The sequence below is a fragment of the Pongo abelii genome, chromosome 12 (genome assembly GCF_028885655.2).
Source record: "Pongo abelii isolate AG06213 chromosome 12, NHGRI_mPonAbe1-v2.0_pri, whole genome shotgun sequence".
In the NCBI taxonomy this organism is placed as follows: Eukaryota; Metazoa; Chordata; class Mammalia; order Primates; family Hominidae; genus Pongo; species Pongo abelii.
The window spans coordinates 25,810,269-25,832,187 of NC_071997.2; the positions used below are offsets into that span (position 1 = coordinate 25,810,269).

A 21,919-nucleotide genomic window follows, 5' to 3' on the forward strand; every position below is an offset into this window, starting at 1 on the left:
TTAAAACAACTTCATTTTTCACCCAGATTAATAAAGTAAAAATATTGATTTCCACAAAATATGAAACATATTTTCATCACCGTGGCTAGAATTGTAAAGTAGCAAAAACTTTTTGAAGGGCAGTTAGTGAGCAGCTGCCCAGATATTAGATGTACACATCCTCTACTTATTCTCTAGCCTGGAGAAATGCTCCCAGAGGTACACAAGAATAAGCAAGTGTTCACCAGAGCATTATTTAAAATATCAAAAACCAAAATAGAACCCAGCTATCTACCTAACAGAAGGTGGTGAAATACATCTTCATACATCTACTCAGTGAAATACTAGCCAGCCTCTGAAAAGACGCAGACAGGGAAACGTGTCACGACATGATTTATAAAAAAAGGCAAGTTACAAAACAGTCCATACTCTGTAATCTCATATTTGTACAAAATAAATAAAATAACATAGTTTGTGTAGAAAAAAAAATCTGAATGGATCCATATCAGGCTATTAACAGTGAACATCATCTCTAGGAGTAGCATCATGGGAAACTTTCCCTTTCTAAATTAATTATTTCTATAATGTTTGAATTATTTAAAATAAGCATAATCATTTTTATAATTGAAAAAATAAGAAATAAGATAAAATTAAAACATTTCCATCCCTCTGCAAAAAAAGGTAGCTATGATCCCAATGAATGTCAGGTGTTGACCTCTGTGCAATATTTTCCCTAAAGAGGACAGAAGAGCTTTTAGAATGGCTCAGGAACTATTACTGTACCTCCAGTTCACAAGCAGGTTGACATGGTGGAAAGGACAGGGAGACACAGGAAGGCCTCGGCTGTATAGCGGATACTGAAGGAAAGCACACTCAGTACTAGACTCAAACTGTTTTTTGGCTTAACTTCTAATCTTTGAGTGGCTCCTCAGATCACTATTTTAAGATTAGAAATATTTGACTTGAAAAGGTCACAATGGAAATTAGATCAGCTAAGAGAAACTAATCATGACTTCCTGGGTGAGACCTATAAAAACCTAGCTGTGCCCTAAGAAGACAGCAATAAATGCTAAGATATGGGAAGGCACAGTGCTAGAAAGCCAATGTCAAAGAAAGAGTATTATACATGGGGCGAGGCGGGAGGACCACTTAAACCTAGGAGTTCAAGGCCAGCTTGGGCAACATAGTGAGATATCTCTGTCTCCATGTCCTTAAAAACAAAGAAAGGGCCAGGAGCAGTGGCTCACACCTGTAATCCCAGCCCTTTCAGAGGCCGAGACAAGTAGATCACTTGAGGTCAGGAGTATGAGGCCAGCCTGGTCAACACAGTGAAACCCTGTTGTAGCCGGGCATGGCGGCAGGCGCCTGTAATCCCAGTTACTTGGGAGGCTGAGGCAGGAGAATTGCTTGAACCGGGGAGGTGGAGGTTGCAGGGAGCCAAGATCGCACCCCTGCACTCCAGCTTGGGCAATAGAGCAAGACTCCATCTCAAAAAATAAAAATAAAAACAAAGAAACAGCAATAGCCAAGTAACCTCTACTCACAACCTCTGAAGGATGAAACCAAAGATGAGAAAAAAATGAAACGAAAGGAAAAGTAAACAAAAACATTAAATACTAGACACTGCTACCCACTTGAACATATGTAATCTTCACAACATCAAGGCAGGGATGTAGAAGAGGAAGCTCAAAGATGTCCATGATTCGCTCAATATTACAAAGCCACAGACTCCAGAGTCCAGATTTGAATTTGAATCTCGTCTGTCCAGTGCATGGGCAGCCCCTTCAATCAGCCAGTCAGCTGGTCTTAAACTTCCCAATAATGAAGCCCATGTGCTCAGTCCTTCCTGGCAGACTCACCTGTGAGCTGGAGGGCAGCACCTGGGAAGAGGACTCCTCGGATGGGGCTGTTCCTGAGCCCATAGGGCTCAGCGTGGTGATCCTGCTCGGCTGGCCACGAAGTGTCAGAGTAATGGTGGTGGGGACCTTCAAGCCTGAGATAAAGAGAGAGAAGCAGTATTTTTGAGTCACACTCTCCATCTTCTACTGAGGCTTTCCTTTCCTGGAGAGCTTCTCCCCCACATAACACAGTCCCTTGGCCTCCTCCCCAGCTGGGTCATCTATGCCCTATCAGTCAATCTGAAAGGCAACAGGAAACAGCCTGTGTTCTCTCAACCTCTCTGGGGGATGGGTCCACACAGCTGAATCCAAAGGTCAATGCCAGGACCCTGTGGGACTGGTTTCAACATCATACCTTGCCCACATGAGATGGGAAGGTCCTGGGGGAAAGATCCCAGATCTGGGAGTCCCCACAGTTCTCATGAGAGACTCACCTGATGCTTGGTTAGAGATCTGAGCCAGGCCAGGGAGGCTGCTTGCCAACTTAGCGAGGCCCCCATTGGTCAGCAGCTGGTGGATGGCTGTGGGCTTCCCACCAGGAGTGGCACCCAAGGAGGAGAGAGTGGTGGCCACAGGAATGGTACGGACAATGGTGCTGGTGCCCGTGGTGATGGCACCCAGGCTCTGCATGGGGGTGGGCAACTTCACACTGGTGGCCTGTGGGACACACAAGCCCGGGTGATCAGAAGCTGTCGCCCAACAGCAACGTTCGAGTTTGGAGGGCCCACAGCATATTATTAAAGGCTAACATGTATTGAGTGCCTACGACATGCAAGGTACTCTTCCAGGCATTTTGCATAATTATTTCATTCTTACAACAACTCTATGAGGGAGGTACTATTATTACCTCATTTTATAGACAAGGAAACAAAAACAGAGTGGTCAAGAAACTTGCCCAAGGTCACACAGTAAATGATAGACCTTAACCTTTGGAAGTTCCCTGCTGTGTAGCTAGAAGGCTGTTTGTCCTTGACCCACTGACTCCAGACCTAGTTTCCCTGCCAAAACCAACTAAACTGAGGAGGCCTCCTCCCTACACCTGCCCAGCCCAGCAGATGGCAGATGTGCACCTGTGGGGCTGGTCCTGGGGAGGGATTTGCTGGAAGGCCAGAGGTCTTGCTGCTGATATCCTGCAAGCTGAAGCTGAGGCCTTGGAGGAGGCTGCTGGCTGATGTGGCCCCTAAGAGAGGAGACAGCAGGAATCAGTAGAGACTCAATCACTTGCACTATCCCAAGAGCAGCCACACCACCAACTAAAACACCAATGGTGCTTGCCCTTGGACACCCCTGTCCTCAGAAAGAAGGCGGGAAGCTCTCCCCAGCCAGGCACACACGCAATGGATGCCACACAGGAAAGGTACTGTGCCAGACACTGCCCCGGACTTGCTCTGCACCTGCTGCAAACCATCAGTCATACATTTTAGACCATTTTGAGAAATCCAAGTTTGTTCCTTTCTTTCCAGGGAAGAACTTTTTAAGCCAAAAGAATTCTAAATATCCAACTTTCACTTCGCCTCACACAATCAAAGCAGTAAGGAAGTAGCCTCAAAGCAATAAGAAAGGTTCGCTTAAAGGAAAAGGGTTTCTTTTCTTTTTTTTTTTGAGACAGAGTTTCGCTCTTGTTGCCCAGGCTGGAGCACAATGGCACAATCTCGGCTCACTGCAACCTCCACCTCGTGGGTTCAAGCGATTCTCCTGCCTCAGCCTACCAAGTAGCTGGGATTACAGGTGCCCACCATCACACCCAGCTAATTTTTTGTATTTTTAGTAGAAACGGGGTTTCACCATATTGGCCAGGCTGGTCTCAAACTCCTGACCTCAGGTGATCCACCCACCTCGGCCTCCCAAAGTGTTGGGATTACAGGTGTGAGCCACTGTGCCTGGCCAGAAGAGGGTTTCTGCAATGCCTTGGCCCTGCTGGGCTCAGGCAACAGGCCTTTCAAAGTAGGGTTAGGGGGTAGGACAAAGTGAGAGACAAGCACAGACAGAAAAATGTCTCATTTTGCTAATGCCCAGTGTAGCACCATTTCCAGTTTTATTCAGTCAGATGTGCTTAAAACAGCAAAATAAAACCATAGTCAGCTCTCAATTATCTGTGGGCTTCGCAGCAGATTCGCAGATTCAAACAACCACGGATAGAAACCTGTGGATATAGAATTCCAATGGTATGACATAATTTCATATAAGGGACGTGAGCATCCGTGGATTTTGGTAGTGGTGAGGGTCCTAGAACCAATCTCCTGTGGATAAGAAAGGCTGACTACACATATATGTCCTATCGGCTATTTCTCCTTACAGTAGAGGATACAGCACCTGTAGACTGGAACATTTACTCACTTGCAGACCAGGACATTTACTCACTGCATTTATTCAAGGCCAAGGAACCCCTCTGCCCAAGCTAATTCCAGCTTCACGTCAAGCCTCTATGATCAGTCTAAGACCCAGAGGCCCATCCTGTGGATTCAGCTCCAGGGATGCTTTCCCAGGACCACCCACCAGCAGCGGACCAAAAATTCTGTGTTGGAAGGGGAGAATGCTGGGCCACAAGATACCTGGGAGGGAGCTTCCAGGAGATGTGGCCACCAGGCGGCTCTGCAGTGTGTGCAAGGCACTGGGTGCAGTGCTGCTGGAGACCACTGAAGGGACTGGGCTGGCTGAGACTCCACCTTCAGAAGAACTGGACCTGGAGACAAAGGAAGGAGCTCTGTTATCCAAAGGTCACAGGACAGCAAGCCCTAGCAACACTGGCAGGGTACAGAGTGGGGCCCAGCAAGGCTTTCAGCAGCAGACACACACCAAGAACCTTTAGCTTCTTTGTCCCACTTTCTGTACCTGGCCTCTGGTCTTCTAAAAGTCCTTACTTACAGGACTTATAGCAAAAGCCAGGGGACGCTTTGGAGTCTTAAGTAAAAATGAACTCTGGGTTGACCCAAAAGCAAGACAAAGATCCCAATCAGAAGGAAGTCACATTTCCAAAACTGACAGAATCCAGAATCCATCATTTTCCAAAGCACTAAATAAACCAGAAACAGAGGGAAGGGAAAAAAGGAATAGACACAGATGGTCCAACAAACACTCACTGGGCTGTGGTGAGAAGTCCTGTGAGCTCCTTGGCCCCTGCTGAAGCCTGCCCCAGTGTCATGGTGATGGGCTTCCCACCTGCAGCTGCAAAACAGAAAACCCCAAGGCCCCTGGTCAGTCCTATTTGGCCTCTACGTTTCCAGGTTCCACAGCTTAGGCTAAATGCAAGATATTACAGACGAAAACTGGAAGATGAAAAAAGATGAACTATGCTAGAGTCGGGAGAGTTGGGGTTATTTTTTCCTTCTATTTTCTAAACTTCCTGAAATATTCTGTATCTTTAATTGAAGCAAACAAAAAAAGAACAAAATATAGGATGCTTTGAACGACGGCACAGCTTCCTCTCAGATTCTGCCTGCCTGGTCCTCATTCAGATGGGCTCATGCCCACTTTACCCACATGCACAGCCTCATGCCTTCTTTGCTCCGGGCATCTCTCAAAATGAAGCAAAGGCTGACATGCTGGTGAATGGCCACCAAAGGGCAATGCTGTGTACCTGAGAGAGCTCAGTTCTCATTTAACGTACCAAGAGAAACTCACCTTCTGGAGCACTTCCTTGGGAAGGAGCACAAGGCCCTCCAGCTGTGTCCCCTTGGGAGATAAGGGACACCTTGATCTTCGGTCGCTTGGTGGTCTTACTGCCAGGAAGGGGACTTGAGGGATGGTGTCGCTTCAGCTGAACCCTAAGATCCTCTTTCTCTCCTTCCTCTGGTGGTTCTGATGAAATGGGAACTAAGAGATGGAGCTGAGTTGAGATCCTCCACAATCCAAAAAATCCCAACAGACATTCAGTCAATACCAGCACCGACATAGCCACGTGTAGAATGTAGAACACACAGGAGAACCACTCTACGTACAGGGCCACCCCTCAAAGGAGACTACCCATGCTTCAGGACCACTTCACTCAGGCCCTGTCCGTGGAGGACCCCACTTTGCCCTTCTTAGAGGATGGCACCCTTCTCATCCCTCATCCTGCACTGGAGTCGGAAGAGAAGGGGCCCTGAGTTGGTAGGAATTAAAAGAAAGAAGACATCCTGACCCTGCCTAGCCAACGCCAATAGCAACAACAACAAAAACAGAGGACTCAACAGAATGAGGAAACAGTCCTTCTCAGACTCAAAAAATGTGATCATCTTCCTGTCTGAAGCCCTCCCCACATCATCACACAGTTGAGGACATTAAACATTCTATAAGAACTCATGCAGGAGCAGGTCATCCAGTCCTCTCTAAAAAGTAGAGTTTTCCAAAGGCTCTCAAGAGTCCCACCCTGCCCTAGGAGCCCACAGTTGAGGATCCACTTGCCAAATGGAGGCAATGAAGAAGAGTGTCACCAGGACTAAAAGCTGGCTATGAGTAGCTACTAGGAGAGAGAGTACCTCAACCAGGCAACCTCACTGTTCCTGCCCAAAAGTAACAGGGCAACACTGGCCCATGTCACAACCTAGTCCCCAGGTCATGTGTACTAGTACAGACAAAGGCCATCTGTTCACACATGGGCTTCCACTTCCACTGAATCAAACAGGCTCATCATGTATACAGCCAAGCTTTTTGGATTCTTAGGGTTATCTTTCAAGCTTCCTCAAAGATTCCCTCCTCTTTAAATCCAGAAGTCCACCCCAGTCCTCTTGTAGCATAGGGAAGCAAAGACTGGGGTGGGGAGGAAGGCAGCAGTCACATGAGGAGGGAGGAGGGGTCCTGGCATGAGGCAACAGTCAGGACATAACCAGCTAGAAGGATTGCTTAGGGGACAAATGCACTGGCTAAAATCAGAGTAGGAAGGAGGGTGTAGGGGAAAGGAGTTTCAGGTTCTATGCTGATATGTGGCTGGTGGGCTTATAGCCACCAGATAAACACAGGACAAGAGGCAGGGAGAAAAACACACAAGGAAACTGAGACTCACAGGCAATGCCACAGACATACAAAAAAGCAGCAGAGCCAAGACCATAGTGAAAGAAAGAACCACACTAAGAGACAAAAAAGAAAACACCATGAGAAGCAAACAAAAGAATGGAAAAAGGGCAAAGACTACAGAGTAAGCAAAAGGGGTCAGCAAAACAAAAGAATACAAAGAAAGAGAGAGAAAAGAACAGGAGGAAACCAAACTGAGGCAGATGAGAGGCAGAGATGGAAAATAAATAAGGGGTTGAGGAGCAGAATGCAGTGGACGAGCAGGCAAGAAAGAGTAATACTCACCGAAGAGACAGGAGGAGGTGCCAGGAGGAAGAGCTTTCCTCACCAGCATATTTTGTTTCAGAAAAGCAGCAAACTGTGCTGGAATGAATCAGAAAGAATTACAGAATCACAGCCAGCCAGAGAAGGGAGAAAAAGAGAAGGAATAAGAAAAAAGGTTGTAGAAAATGGCCAATAGGGGCTCCTTCTGAAATTACTGCATGGCAACCTGACTCTGCCACGGAGTCGGTCTGTAGAAGCATCTAAAACTGAATAGTACTACCTGCCTCATGGGGCCATGCCAAAACTCAACAAACTACAGCAATGCAAGTGCCATGAAGAAGGCATGGAACACAGCAAGGACTCCATATATGTTCGCTATTAGTATTCCGTTTGCCCATCAGCTCTGCTAAGCCAGGGTTCTAAAGCTGCTACTCTCCCCCATGACACCCTAGATCCCCATTTCAAACCCAGCTCGCCAATCAGCCTTCCAAACTCCTTAGATTCTCAACTAATCACCCTCTGCAGAAGCACAGCAGACCACCAGCTCTGTCTTCATCAGAAGTGTAAAGACACACTGTCCACATGGGACTTGGCTCTGGCCACCACTCATGAAGATCCAAGGCAGAGCATCCGCACAGACCCTTGGGGCCTGGCCTCATTTCTCAACTCCTCCCATCCACTCACACTTCTACTCCTTGTTAGTACTACTCTTACAAGCAAACTCACAAGAGGTCTGGGTTTTGGTTCTGATCCTTTGGCTCCACTAAAAGAAACACAGGGAAAGTAAACAGATGAGCCTCCTATCCCCTCCAAATCTGTCTGCCAGACAGCCAGCTCTGGCTGCTGCCTCTTCCCAGGCACCCCTATTCCTGAGAAGCTCAGGTGACACATGCTCCTGGACACATCGTTAAAAACCAATGCCCAAGAGGCCTTACCTCAAGGCCACCCACCTGGATCAATGTGGGGGAAGGGGGACAGAACCACTGTTTCTTCTTTCCCTACCCAATGAACTCTCCCTTTTCTATAGCTCCTTTCATAGCACTCGCAGCTCACCAAACTTTTACTTTCGACTATATGAATACTTCCCAGCTTCTTCTGAAACCTGTCTGCAGAGAACCCTGATAAACTTCACTGAAAGTCTCAGTGTGAGAATCTTAACGCTTCAAGGGTCAAACAAAGAAAGGGCATGATGCCAGGTGAGTTGCCCTAGAATCTGATTAATAAAATCAATCACCCAATACATATGATTGGAGAGCCCCGACTGGAGGAGTGGCTGGCAAGGTAGAAAAAAGTTTAGGCCAATATACATGTTCATAAAGCCTAGCCTCCCCAGAACAGCAAGACAAAGCTATAACTAGTGATCACAAAGCCCCACTAACTCAGAGGCCTTGGCATTCATTTCAATAATTAATTTTGAATTTTGCCTGCACAGAAATGTGAGAAAGGGCGCCTCTCACATCCCCCTGAAAAAAGCCGTAGATATCAATACTGTACAACTGCCACGTGACATGAACTACAGAAGACAGACCCAAGAGGAGCCACTGGCCAAGTGCCTATACCTTGAGCTTGTTTGTGGGTCAGCACAGCTTCTGTCCGCTGCACATGTCTCTTCAGCAGCTGAGAGCTTCCAATCTGACTGGACTTCTGGGCAGAGGTCACTGTGGTCACTTTGGTCTTGGGACTGGAGGTGGGGCTGCTGGACACACTGGAGAGATCCTGAGTAAGGTGAGAAGGCCAAGAGATGAGCCAATGTTACTAGGATCTGACCATGAGTCAGCATGTCCCTCTGGAATTCCCCTTGTAGGAACTCACAGGCCCATGGCACTAATGAGACAGTGGCATCCCCAGGAAATTAAGGAACCAACTCTGTGGTGCTGATTCCCCAGCAAAAGCGCTCCCTCCCTGCTCACACTACCTCTGAGCCTGAGGGTGAGGCGGGCAGCTTGGCAGCGGGGGAGGCAGGTCGACTGCCCCGCTCAGGGACTTCAAAGGCCAAGTCTCTGCGGGCCACATCGCGGGGCTTCTTCTTCTTCTCAGCATCCTGATCCCGAGGTTCAGAGCCCATGTGACCCTCAGCACGAGTGAGCACTCCAGTCAGAAAGTCCACAATCTCATCCTAGTGCAGAGAGGAGCCAACCAAGGCCTTTCAGTCCTCATCTGGAGAATGGGAACCTCTCATATACTTTCCAACTAAAACAGATTCTCCCTCAGCTCTGGCATCCACATGTGCCAGTCCTTCCCCACTCAAACAAGGTCTGGCACAAATCCCAGGCTTCTGAGCAACTGTGGTTCAAGAAGACCAGCAAGTGCCTCTGTCAGGGGGAGCTCTGGGGTGGTCACATTCCACCACTTTTCCAACACTCTCCCCCGTGATGCTTTGCTTACATTAATTCACCACTCTCATTTTTCTTTGCTTTGCTTATGACTGAGACCTACCAGAGGCCCCAGTGGAGGCCTTAGAGCCAAAGAGGCCATTACCAATAAGACCAACCCTAAAAGGCTACAGAAAGGCAAGCCTAGATGAGAAAAGCACACAAAACAACTGTTTACCTGAATACATCTGTCCACCATGCTCTGAGTCAACCCTTCTGATTTCTTCTTTGCTTTGCTTATTCTAAGAAACAAAAAGGATGACATGTTTACTTCTTAAACATTCCATGGCATCCTATGAAAATAAGAATGTATTTCTTTTCTGGGTTGTTTATTTTCTAGCCCCAGAAGGAGGGCCATGTTAGCCTTAGGCAGGTAATGCAACCTCTCTGAACCTGTTTCCGTGTCTGCAAAATGGGGAATCATAACATCCCATTCACGGAGTTGTGGGGATTAAACAAAATAACATATGTAAAGAAACCAAGCACAGCACCCAGGACAGTCCGCTCCAGAATTCCTATACCTATAGCTTAACAGATCAACTCTATCCAGAACCCAGGAGGCGGAGGTTGCAGTGAGCTGAGATTGCACCACTGCACTCCAGCGTAGGTGACAGAGCCAGGCGCCACCTCAAAAAAAAAACAAACAAACAAAAAAAAAAGCTCAAGGTCGTGAAAGACAAAGATGGAGGAACTCTATCAAATTAAAGGAGACTGAGGAGACATGGCAACTAAATCCAAGTGTGATCCTGGGCTGGATGCTGGACCAGAAAAATGACATTAGGGAAACAACTGATGAAACATGAGTCTGTAAATTATAGTACCATGTCGATGTTAATTTCTTGATTTTGAGATTACACTTTGGCTATGTAAGATGTTTAACATTTAGAAAATCAGGTGAAGGGTATATAGGAATTTTTTTGTACTAGTGTTATAATTTTTTATAAATCTGAAATTTCAAATATTAAAAAAGATTTTTTTAATGCTGTCTTTTTTTAATTTTTTTTTTTTTTTTGAGACGGAGTCTTGCTCTGTCACCCAGGCTGGAGTGCAGTGGCGGGATCTCGGCTCACTGCAAGCTCCGCCTTCCGGGTTCACACCATTCTCCTGCCTCAGCCTCCCGAGTAGCTGGGACTACAGGTGTCCGACACCACGCCCGGCTAATTTTTTGTATTTTTAGTAGAGATGGGGTTTCACCATGTTAGCCAGGATGGTCTCAGTCTCCTGACCTCGTGATCTGCCTGCCTCAGCCTCCCAAAGTCCTGGGATTACAGGCGTGAGCCACCGTGCCCGGCTAATGCTGTCTTTTAACTGAACCAGACTGGTCTGTAGTTACATTGCCAGCTTACAGGCTTATCTCTAACACTGTAACACAGCTCTCTTGCAGCTCTGGGAGAATCTACCCACCTGAGATTGTCATCAGCTCCCCCAACCACCACCAAGCTGTTCTCAGCTCGAATCTTCTCCCGGAAGTCCTCCATGGCTTCAGGGTGACATTGAAGGGAATTCTGACCAATGACAAAGAGGACTGGAGTCTTCATATCCAAGAGGGGATCATCCACATCCTAAAACAGGTACAGATTTTAGAATCGGCTTCTTCATATTCATAAAGCACTGACCCGGAAACTCCACTAAGGAGGATCAGCCATGCAACTGCAGTCAGCCTCAGCATCAGCTTGGACAAGGCATGCACACTCGCACTCCCACTGCCAATGACCCAGCACTCAGCTTTACCACATTCTTACCCCTCTGGGGCCATCCACGGTAAGCAGAGGAAACCCAAGGCAGACAACTGCAGTGACATACTCCATTACTGACACCTGCAAATAACAGAACAGCTTGTCTAAAGGTCAACTGAGTTCATGGCACCTCAGCCTACCCAGAATCCAGGAGTGGTCCAGACCCACCAGAGAGTCTCACCTCTTCCTCTCCTGTCCTAATATCCGGGTGCATCTTCTGCCATAACGGCAGCAGTAAGAGCACAAGACACAAGGTATGTCATTCCATAAGCAGCCACTACCTAGAGAACTGGGGCCCCAAGAGGACCCCAGCAGGTGGCTGAACCATAGGATAGAACGTTCAGTATTCCTACCCTGTCAACCCCCTCAACTAGAGCCCTCCTGCTCCATTTTTCTCCACAAATAGTAAATATAGTCAAGAGAACACAATGTTGCCATTAACCCTTAAGTAAAAAAAAATTCTCTCTATTGAACTTAATGGATAGCTACCAGACAGCCTAGATTTCTTGGAGCAAACTGCTAAGGCCTAACACCCTGGGAGCAGGGACTATGGGGACCTTCTTCCTCTCACAGCTATCACACTTGATTGGACTGTATGAAGCAAAATTAAGGCTTTGGACACATGAGGGACACTTACACAAACTGACAGACATACAAATATATGTAAAATATGAAAAGATTCCTTGATGTCTTGGAAAGAGACTGAAATGAACACAGCACCAAATTCCAGAGCTATTAATATTTGCCAGCTACAATTATTATTGTTTTTTAGGTGGGAGAACAGTATGGTACTTATGTTTAGAGAAAAAAAGGGATCTTTTTTTTTTCCACAGATACATACCCGTGTGTGTGTGTGTGTGTGTGTCTGTGTGTGTGAAAATGCTATGATATTTGGGATTTTCTTCAAAACAATCTGGGGGAGAAAAAAAATGAGCAGGGTGAGATGAAACAAGCCCAGCCAAGAGCTGATCACTGGTAAAGCTGGGTGAGGATACCGGGGGTTTATTATACTACACCTGCTTTTGTTTCTGCTTAAAGTTTTCCTAAATAAATTAAAAATTGTTTTAATAAAATTTGTCTTCTACAGTTTAAAATGCAATTATATAGGTAAAGTATCTAGCGCAGAGCCTGAAACATAGGAAAGGACTCAATGGTAGCTATCATTAGTGGTATTCCATCCCAGGACAACCTCCAAATAAGATAGAAATTACTTACATGACAGGCCACCAAAGCTCCTGTGTTCCAGCCAATCAAGATAATGGGTTTGTGTGGGAAATGGCTGTGAATCTTCATGGGAAGAGAAAGAAGACAGTAAGACAGGAGGCCAAACATAGGTACAGAACAACCCCAGAATGCTGAGTATGCCACAATGTACTGAAATAGGGGCATTCTCACCTCCAGCACTTTGCTTCTCACTGCCCCAATCATATGCTCGAGACACTGTAGAACTCCTACCCCACTGCCATTGTTCAGCAGATGGGTGGCTACAGGGATGACCTGAAGGAAAGAAGTAGCCCCCACACCAGCAGAGATAAGTTTCAAATCTTTCAATTCTGTTTAACCTACCCTAAACCCAAAACCTTGGAATTCCACATGAAAGAAGGGTTAGAGGAGGCTCCACATTCAAGTTATGCATTTTGACCTCCTCCCACATATTCTTCTCCTCAATCCTCCAAGACTATATTCCCTGCCAGGAAGGAGTTCCTCTTGCCCGCACACATACCTTGCCTAAGCAGGACAGCTGAGATTGCCAGAAGCGGTGGCGGCGTGAAGTGGGAAACACAGAGCTGGAGGGACCAGAGGAGGCGATGAGAATCAGCGGAGAGCCAGGGAGTTTGCTCTAAAGAAGAAGAATCCCACCCAAAAACCAGTGAGTGAGAAGTGTTCTTCCATGAAATTCCAAGTATCCCAATACCTTTCTCATCCCAACCAATGCTCCTTTGCTTGTGAAATTATGTTAAGCACTATGCAAAATAAATTATTAATAATAGTTAAAGAAGCCGGCCAGTCGTGCTGGCTCACACCTGCAATCCCAGCACTGTGGGAGGCCGAGGCAAGTGGATCACCTGAGATTAGGAGTTTGAGACCAGCCTGGCCAACATGGTGAAATCCTGTCACTACTGAAAACACAAAAATTAGCTGGGCATGGTGGTGCATGCCTGTAATCTCAGCTACTCAGGAGTCTGAGGCAGGAGAATTGCCTGAACCCAGGAGGCAGAGGTTGCAGTAAGCTGAGATCGTGCCACTGCTCTCTAGCCTGGGCAACAGAGCAAGATTCTGTCTCAAAAAATAATAATAATAATAAATAGTTAAAGAAGCCATTTATCCTCCTGCCAAGGTTCTAAGGCTTGAGTCTAAAATTTTTATGTACCATTGTTAAGTCCTGAGCCATCCAACTTACTGGTTTGTTATGAGAAAGCACACCCACAGCAGGGTCCCAGGGCCTCTTCAGTAGGAGAGACAAGGCCTCAGCTCCTGCAGCCCCAGTCTTTGTGTTGGATGATACAAGCATCCGGTCAATCAAGGTTGGGATCTACAAAGAAGAAAGAGCAAAGATGACTCCAGTGTAAAGCAGGAGACCTTCTACCACCAGCAATCAAGCAGAAGAACAGAGCCCCACTATAAGCCATAGACAGACTTCAACTAAGCCTCTGAAAATCTCCTCAGGAGCAAGAATATATATAAATAAATGGGTGAAAAGTATGCTCCCACCATGAAAAGTGAATGGGTACAATCCTTTGGAAAGCAGTCTGGATATGCAGCAAGGGACTTAAATGTATTCCCATCCCTTTTCCAAATGTTTCTACTTCTGAGAACCTTTCCAAAGAAAACGTATCAGAAACAACAACACACACAAAAGGATGGGGACAGTTATGCACAGAGACAAATTAACTATGAATAATAATAAAGTAAAAACAATTTAATATATATGTGTATATGTAAGGGAGTAGTTCAGTCAACTATCTACCTAATTGGATATTAAAGATTATTTTCAAATATTTACAAGAATTTATTTAGTTATCGAGACAAAGTCTCGCTCTGTCGCCCAGGCTAGAGTGCAGTGGCCTGATCTTGGCTCACTGCCACCTCTGCCTCCCGGGTTCAAGTGATTTCTTGTTTCTCAGCCTCCCAAGTAGCTGAGATTACAGGCGTGCACCACCATACCCAGCTAATTTTTTGTATTTCTAGTAGAGACGGAATTTCACCATATTGGTCAGGATGGTCTTGAACTCCTGACCTCAAATGATCCACCCACCTCAGCCTCCCAAAGTGCTGGGATTACAGGCATCAGCCACTGCACCCAGCTTTCAAATATTTATAAGAATATATAATAACATACAGAAATAATTTTGCTAAAATGTTACAGGTAAAATAGAAAATATAAAAATTATCTCTACTCAAAGCTGGGCTCAGCGGCTCATGCCTGTAATCCCAGCACTTTGAGAAGCCAAGGTGGGCAGATCACTTGAGGTCAGGAGTTCGAGACAAGCCTGGCCAACATGGTGAAACCCTGTCTCCACTAAAAGTACAAAAATTAGCCAGGTGTGGTGGCACACACCAGTAATCCCAGCTACTCGGGAAGCTGAGGTAGGAGAATCACTTGAACCTGGGAGGTGGAGGTTGTGGTGAGCCGAGGTCATGACACTGCACTCCAGCCTGGGCAACAGAGTGAGACTCTGTCTCAAAAAAAAAAAGAAAGAAAAAAAGAAAAAAATTATCTCTACTCCCCTAATGCTAAATGACGAGTTAATGGGTGCAGCACGCCAACATGGCACATGTATATATATGTAACAAACCTGCACGTTGTGCACATGTGCCCTAAAACTTAAAGTATAATAATAATAAAATTTTTTAAAAAAGAAAAAAAAGATACATTAAGTGGGATAAAACAGATTTCTAAACAATGAATATAATAGAATCATATTTTAAAGAAAATATGCTGCACGCCTGTAGTCCCAGCTACTCAGGAGGCTGAGACACGAGAATCGCTTGAACCCAGGAGGCAGAGGTTGCAGTGAGCCAAGAGTGTGCCACTGCACTCCAGCCTGGGAAACAGAGGGAGACTGTCTCAAAAAAAAAAAAAAAAAAAAGACAAAATGTTAATAATGATCTCTATGGAGTTTATGGGTGACTTTTTCCTTTACAGATTTCTATGTTTCCTAAATTTCCTCAATGAGTATCAGTTGATTTTATAATTTTTTTAAATCTCCATTTTCTTCTAGAGTACTGCCTTCAAGCTGTGGTGTACTAAATAAATCTGTTATTATGTACAAAAATATATATCCTGCTATACTATATACAGTGTACTCTATCTCATGTCTGTTTTTTACTATCTACCAGAAATGTGACATTACAGATGTGCAAATATAGGTTTCAGACATGTTGATGCTTACACTGAGAAGAAATATCTGCGAATTCCATGCTACCCACAAAAGGTCAAAATGACCTAGGGGAAAGGAAAAATGTTTAAATATTAGAGGCAGTTTTCAGAGAAAGAAAAAGGTTTTGAAAAATTGGAGAATAAAAAGTACTACGGTTTGATGCAAGTTGTAAAACTCCAAAAACAGCAGAAGATAAGTTGCTCTTAATTTAAAAACAGAGACACTAAAAGGATTTCTGTATGAGAAATTAGAGAATTATAACCATTAGACTTTCTCAGTTTAACTCAGGAAACAAATATTCGTGAAATTGCTTTTACAAGGCACCAGGCTAGTACTGCAGAGGAATTTAATCTACAAGAGGTAATGAAGACAAACACACAAATAATGGTGGGGGACGAGAATAGGGAAAGACCGATAACTGCCATGAAAGAAACAGAAGCCCAAACTGCTATGATTCAAACCACCCAACGGAGAAGGAGAAGTTAAGCGGCAATTTTCATCTAAAGATGCAGCATGTGAAATGAGACAGGCTCTTTGGAACAGGCAGGATTCCAACAGAAGATGAGACAAAAGCCTTCCAATCAGAGACACCAGCAAGAGGCAAGAATGTGTAGAGCTTATTCCAGGCACAGATGGACAAAAGTCAAGGATGCAAGTAAGGAAGGAGGAGGATGTAAAAAGCCAGTAGGAAGGATAGGACCAAACCGCAAAGGATAAGACCAAACTGCAAAGGATCTTCATGTTCTTTGTAACTCACTCTAGAACTGTGAGCCACTCAACATTTTGAGGCAAAGGATCTGACCCTGGGTTAAGCTTTATCTAACAGTAGTATATAGCTTTGAAACCAAAAAGCCTTGAAACTTGCTTCCTGTCAACAAGGGATAAAAAATCAATACTGACTTTTCCACTTGGAGCTGGGAAGACCAAGCTTCCCTGGCCTTTCCAGCATTGCATTCACTCTCAACGGCCGATTAAAAGGCTAAGGTCTATACCTTCTCTGCCCTCTTTATCATAATGGATCTAATGGTGAAAGTAGCTGGGTGAAGAGCATGATCCCATCCACCTGCGCTTTCACATCCAGCAGGCACTTTAAAAGTAAAACAATCCTGTAATCATTTATATCCTTTGGGAAACAACCAAAGTATTTGTTGTGAATCTAAATATAGTCATGGCAAAATAAGAGTCCGATGGCAGAGGAACCACTGTGGAGAGCACAGCCCAGAGAGGATGTTGCCTTGAGTCTGAGGCCCTTGCTGACTGGTGTACCAGCGAGCCTTCCACTATTCCAGCCAACCCACACCATGGCCCAGCAGCATGGGAGGAAAGCACCCAACTATGCATGCTGTGGAGTCCCCCCAGTGGTCTGCCATGCTCATAATATCCGACATGCACCCAGGATATGTCCAGTCAGTAACTTAAATAGGGCAGCAGTACAAATTCCTCCTTAAAGGGAAATTATGCTAGCCACGGTGAGTGAAGCAGGGTCACCAGAGAACTGAGACCCTGGGCACCACCAACACTCATCTCCTACAGTGTATTCACCAATGTTACACTTTTACTGTAGGTAGAATGCTAAGGAGAACATATGTGAAGATGCCTATGATACTTCTGGGCCACCACTCTCTGTCTGCCAGGATCCAGTCTGGGCCCCACACTCTACCTGCCCACCACTCACCTCCCGGGTCCAGGGTTTCTACTACAGGGGAGCAGTACAGGGGAAAGTCTGGGACTCCCTTTTCATTTGTCTCTTTCTTCACTAGAAAATACACTCCACAAGAGAAGGGACCAGTTTTGTTTTGCTCACCCCAGTACCTGACACACATAGGGCCCAAAATAAGTATTAGTTAAACAAAAAAACTAATGTCAAATTTCCTACCATGAATATCATCGATGTATCTAGTCCTGAGTTTTATTTCAGCACTAAACCAGTCTTCTAACAAACTTGGCACCCTTTAACTTAAAAACATATAAGAAACAATGAGTCTGCAAGTTTTGGGGATGTGGCTGAGTAAACGTGTTGGCCAGGCAACTTACAGCAGCAAGATGAGCCAACTTCCTGTGAAGCAGAAAGTAAAACTATTAAAAAAAAAAAAAAAGTCATAAACTGAATCATGCTTATGCCTGTAATCCCAGCAATCTGGGAGGACAAGATGGGAGGATTGCTTGAGGCCAGGAATTCAAGACGAGCCTATAGCAAGACCGTCTCTACAAAAAATTAAAAATTTAGCTGGGTGTGGCAAGGCACAGCGGCTCACGCCTGTAATCCCAGCACTTTGGGAGGCCGAGGCGGGCAGATCACGAGGTCAGGAGATCAAGACACGGTGAAACCCCGTCTCTACTAAAAATACAAAAAAAATTAGCCGGGCGGGGTGGCACACGCCTGTAGTCCCAGCTACTCAGGAGGCTGAGGCAGAATTGCTTCAACCCAGGAGGCAGAAGTTGCAGTGAGCCGAGATCGTGCCACTGCATTCCAGCCTGGGCGACAGAGTGAGACTTTGTCTCAAAAAAAAAAAAAAAAAAAAAATTTCTTGCTGGGTGTGGTGGTGGCACACACCTCTAGTCCCAGCTACTTGGGAGGCTGAGGCAGGCGGATTGCTTGAGCCCAGGAGTTCGAAGTTATAACGAGCAATGATAGTGCCACTGCACTCCAGCCTGAGTCAGAGAGGAAGATCCTGTCTCCAAAGGAAAAAAAAAAGGCCTCAGACAACTTGGATTGATTCAGTTCTTTCTCCTCTCTGTCTCTCTCTCTGTCTTAGAGACAGGGCCTCCCTCTGTCACCCAGGCTGGAGTGCAGTGGCGGGATCGAACTCACTACAGCCTCCTCCCACCAGCCTCCTAACTAGCTGGGACTACAGGCACGTGCCACCATGCCTGGCTAATTTTTTTATTTTTAGTAGAGACAAGGTCTTGCTATGTTGCTCAGGCTGGTCTGAAACTCCTGAGCTAAAGCGATCCTCCTGCCTCAGCCTCCCGAAGTGCTAGGATAGTAGGCATGAGCTACTATGCCCGGCTGTGAGGCCATTTTGTATTGGAGCAAAACACCCCAAATATTTCAAGAACCTATGAGGGTACTACTTAAATAACTGTTAATATTAGTAATAATAATTACTGTGGGCTCACTGCTTACTATGTGCCTAATTTTGTGTTAAGCACCCTACCTGAATTAACTAATTTAATTTTCATAAAAATCCTAGATAGCTATTATTATCAGCCACATTTTAGAGATGAGACACCAGTCCAAGCTTACACAGCTTATCAGTAACAAAGCTGAGATCAGCCAGGCAATCTGCCTCCAGCATCCGCATTCTACCACATTGACGATAGCCTGATGCAATCACTGGAATCACCAAGAAAAACAGTTTAACTTTGTGCAATACTAAGTAAGAAAGCAGGGAACTATAATGATATGTTTGTACTGAATTATAAAAGTCTAAGTGTTGCTACTAAAGGCTCATGCCCTGGGGAGCAGAATTGAAGGCATCACGGCACGTTCCTGCTCTGCAATCTCCCAGTGCTCCGAGCACCAAGGGTCTGCTTCTGTTACCTTTCTCAACAAACTCTTCCCTGGTAAACCCTTTGTCTCCTTCATGATAATTCAATTCAGCCATGACTCAAACCACAAGCTGCAAGGCTAGGAAGGCTAAATGTATACTCTGGTTTTCAGGCCCCATACCTCATCCTGGAGCCAGCAGGGCTGAAAACGTTTACACCAGACACAAATGTGAAATGATACCCTGTCTCCCAATTTTAATACCAAACCCATTAGGTTTGGCCATGCACTCCAGACCGACCAGATAATTACTTTGCCTAACCCCACATCCTGAACCCACAGGGGAGGATGGCTATCCCTAGGACAGGGCAGACCCCAATCACAGCCTTACCTTCCCCTTCAGCGTCTGCAAAGCATCCAGGTAGGCTGCCAGCATGGGCAGACTCAAGGTCTCCACAAGGGTGGTGTGCAGCCACTGGATCAGCTTGGTATCCCAGCTCACACTTGCCAGAGCCTGCCGCACTCTCCTTGCACACTTGTCCACAGCAACACGGCGCAGCACTGGCTCATTACAAGCCTGAAGGATGTAAGTGGAAGTGATAAAACATGAGGACTACCTGGTTAACAAGCAGGGGGACAAGTCAGTCAGCCAGTGAGGCCTGAACTACGAAGAGCCCACTGTGGGCGGATTTCTGGTGTCTTACCCCTTCGTTGGCCAAGCGGGCAAGCCGGTCAGACTGCAGGGCTTTGAGGATCTTGTTGAATAGCTTGTTCTGGGCCATTGTCCAGCCAGTCCTATAAGGGAAACTCTGAGGAATTATAGTCAAACCCTGGGGACGCTCCCCATGTACGTACACCATATAAAGAAGATTATGCCATAGTTTTATGTCTCTACTATGGAACAGTAAAACGAAGTAGCTTAGTCTAAGACCACTGAGCTAAAACACAAGACCTAGATTCTTCTGGTCCCAATCCTACCAAATGAAATCGTCACAGCACACACTTGTATTAATAATACACACATAAACACACATACACAATAATATACATAGTACAAGTCAAGACTAGTCATGAAAAAAGTCTTTCAGGCTAGCAAAGCTAACTACTTACTTAGTAGCTAAAATAATTCCAATCGTAAATAAAAGCACAGCACCATTGAACAGACACATTTGAATTTCATAAGTTTTATATTTCACACAAAAAGGGAGACAGGATCAGCAAGCATTTTAATGTACTAAAATCTCAGACCAAGGTAAGAATTCTATTTAAACTAGGCTTAAGAACAAAAATATAGCAGAAATATAACCAATAAAGAGGCTATTCTTCCACTCCTCAATATTCTACCCCACACTAATCTCTGTTTTCCATATATATTTTTTGTATTTTTTCTATATGTCACACAATTAGCAAATTTACTTTTGAGAGGCCTGTTCCATATAAGCTAATATGTTATCATCCCAGCATACGGCACTGGTATTCACACATCTACCTTATTGCTTATTGCTTACCTATTACTTACTGAGGCTTTGTGTGTTGCAGACATCTATCCTACTGTTCTCATCTCCACCTCATCACACCCAGTTTAGTGATATGGAGCTTATTATTGTCCCCCTTCACCCCACTCCCAGCAATCTTAATTACTCAGATGCTCTAACTCTGGCTAGTGACCTTCCTAAAGATACCAAAAGAAAGGCAATTGAAGATGATCTATTAATATGTGTTTACCTATTCTCCCTGCCTTAAAAAAAAGCTGATGATGGCCAGGCGCAGTGCTTCACGCCTATAATCCCAGCACTTTGGGAGGCCAAGTGGAGTGGATCGCTTGAGTCCAGGAATTCAAGACCAGTCTGTGCAAATGGCAAAACCCCATCTCTACAAAAAATACAAAAATTAGCTGGGCATGGTGGTGCATGCCTGTAGCCCCAGCTACTCGGGAGCCTGAGGTGGGAGAATCGCTTGAGCCCAGGAGGTGGAGGCTGCAGTGAGCCGTGATCATGCCACTGCACTCAAAGCTTCAGTGACAGTGAGGCCTTGTCTCAAAAAAAATAAAAATAAAAATAAAAAATTACCTGGGTGCTACACCCAAATGAGACCCTGGAATGGGATCAAGGTAGCATTTCAAATCAGTCTGGATAAAGTCCCTAAATGTAGGGCTGAGACAACCACTGGCCAACTGGAAAAAGAAAATCTGATCCCTACATATCATTCTACATCAAAATAAATTTCAGATGGAAGAAAAAGAAGACATAAAAGGAAGAAAGAGAAATGTAACTACATAAAAATTTCAAACTTTGGCCAGGAGTCTGTAATCCCAGCACTTTGAGAGGCCGAGGTGGGTGGATCACGAGATCAGGAGTTCAAGACCAGCCTGGCCAATATGGTAAAACCCCATCTCTACTAAAAATACAAAAATTAGCTGGGCGTGGTGACATGCGCCTGCAGTCCCAGCTACTCGGGAGGCTGAGGCAGAAGAAGCACTTGAATCCGGGAGGCAGTGGTTGCAGTGAGCCGAGATTGCGCCACCGCACTCTGGCCTGGGTGACAGAGTGAGACTCCGTCTTGAAAAAAAAAAAAAAAATTCAAACTTTAAGCCGGGCGTGGTAGCATGTGCCTGTAGTTCCAGATACTTGGGAGGCTGAGGCAGGAGGAGCCCAGAAGTTCAAGTCCAGCCTGGGCAACATGTCTCTCAAAAAAAAAAAAAAAAATCAAAAAAGTATAAACAAGGTCAAAACACAATGGGAAAATGACTGCCATTTCATTAAAATAGAAAGAGGCTCTAGAAAATTAATAAGAAAAAGATGAAATACTC

General features: G+C 45.3%; 1 protein-coding gene across 18 annotated transcripts in view; it reads right to left on the bottom strand.

Annotated features, from left to right (window-relative positions):
- The window catches only part of KANSL3 (KAT8 regulatory NSL complex subunit 3), a 76,839-nt gene that overhangs the window by 38,237 nt on the left and 16,683 nt on the right, over window positions 1–21,919 (bottom strand). For 10 of the 18 annotated variants that reach the window (XM_054547145.2, XM_063713334.1, XM_054547152.2 and 7 more), the window contains 18 exons: window positions 19,815–19,905; window positions 19,502–19,687; window positions 13,640–13,771; window positions 12,962–13,078; window positions 12,634–12,735; window positions 12,454–12,525; window positions 11,245–11,319; window positions 10,907–11,064; window positions 9,681–9,744; window positions 9,046–9,246; window positions 8,690–8,846; window positions 7,152–7,229; window positions 5,499–5,690; window positions 4,958–5,042; window positions 4,430–4,560; window positions 2,948–3,057; window positions 2,312–2,534; window positions 1,839–1,972 (listed from right to left, as the gene is read on the bottom strand). In XM_054547145.2, the coding sequence (XP_054403120.1) occupies window positions 1,839–1,972; window positions 2,312–2,534; window positions 2,948–3,057; window positions 4,430–4,560; window positions 4,958–5,042; window positions 5,499–5,690; window positions 7,152–7,229; window positions 8,690–8,846; window positions 9,046–9,246; window positions 9,681–9,744; window positions 10,907–11,064; window positions 11,245–11,319; window positions 12,454–12,525; window positions 12,634–12,735; window positions 12,962–13,078; window positions 13,640–13,771; window positions 19,502–19,687; window positions 19,815–19,905 (2,308 nt within the window). Of the gene's footprint in view, window positions 1–1,837; window positions 1,973–2,311; window positions 2,535–2,947; window positions 3,058–4,429; window positions 4,561–4,957; window positions 5,043–5,498; window positions 5,691–7,151; window positions 7,230–8,689; window positions 8,847–9,045; window positions 9,247–9,680; window positions 9,745–10,906; window positions 11,065–11,244; window positions 11,320–12,453; window positions 12,526–12,633; window positions 12,736–12,961; window positions 13,079–13,639; window positions 13,772–19,501; window positions 19,688–19,814; window positions 19,906–21,919 lie in introns of those variants that run through there. The other 8 variants (XM_054547151.2, XM_063713337.1, XM_002811664.6 and 5 more) reach the window with 3 other exon arrangements.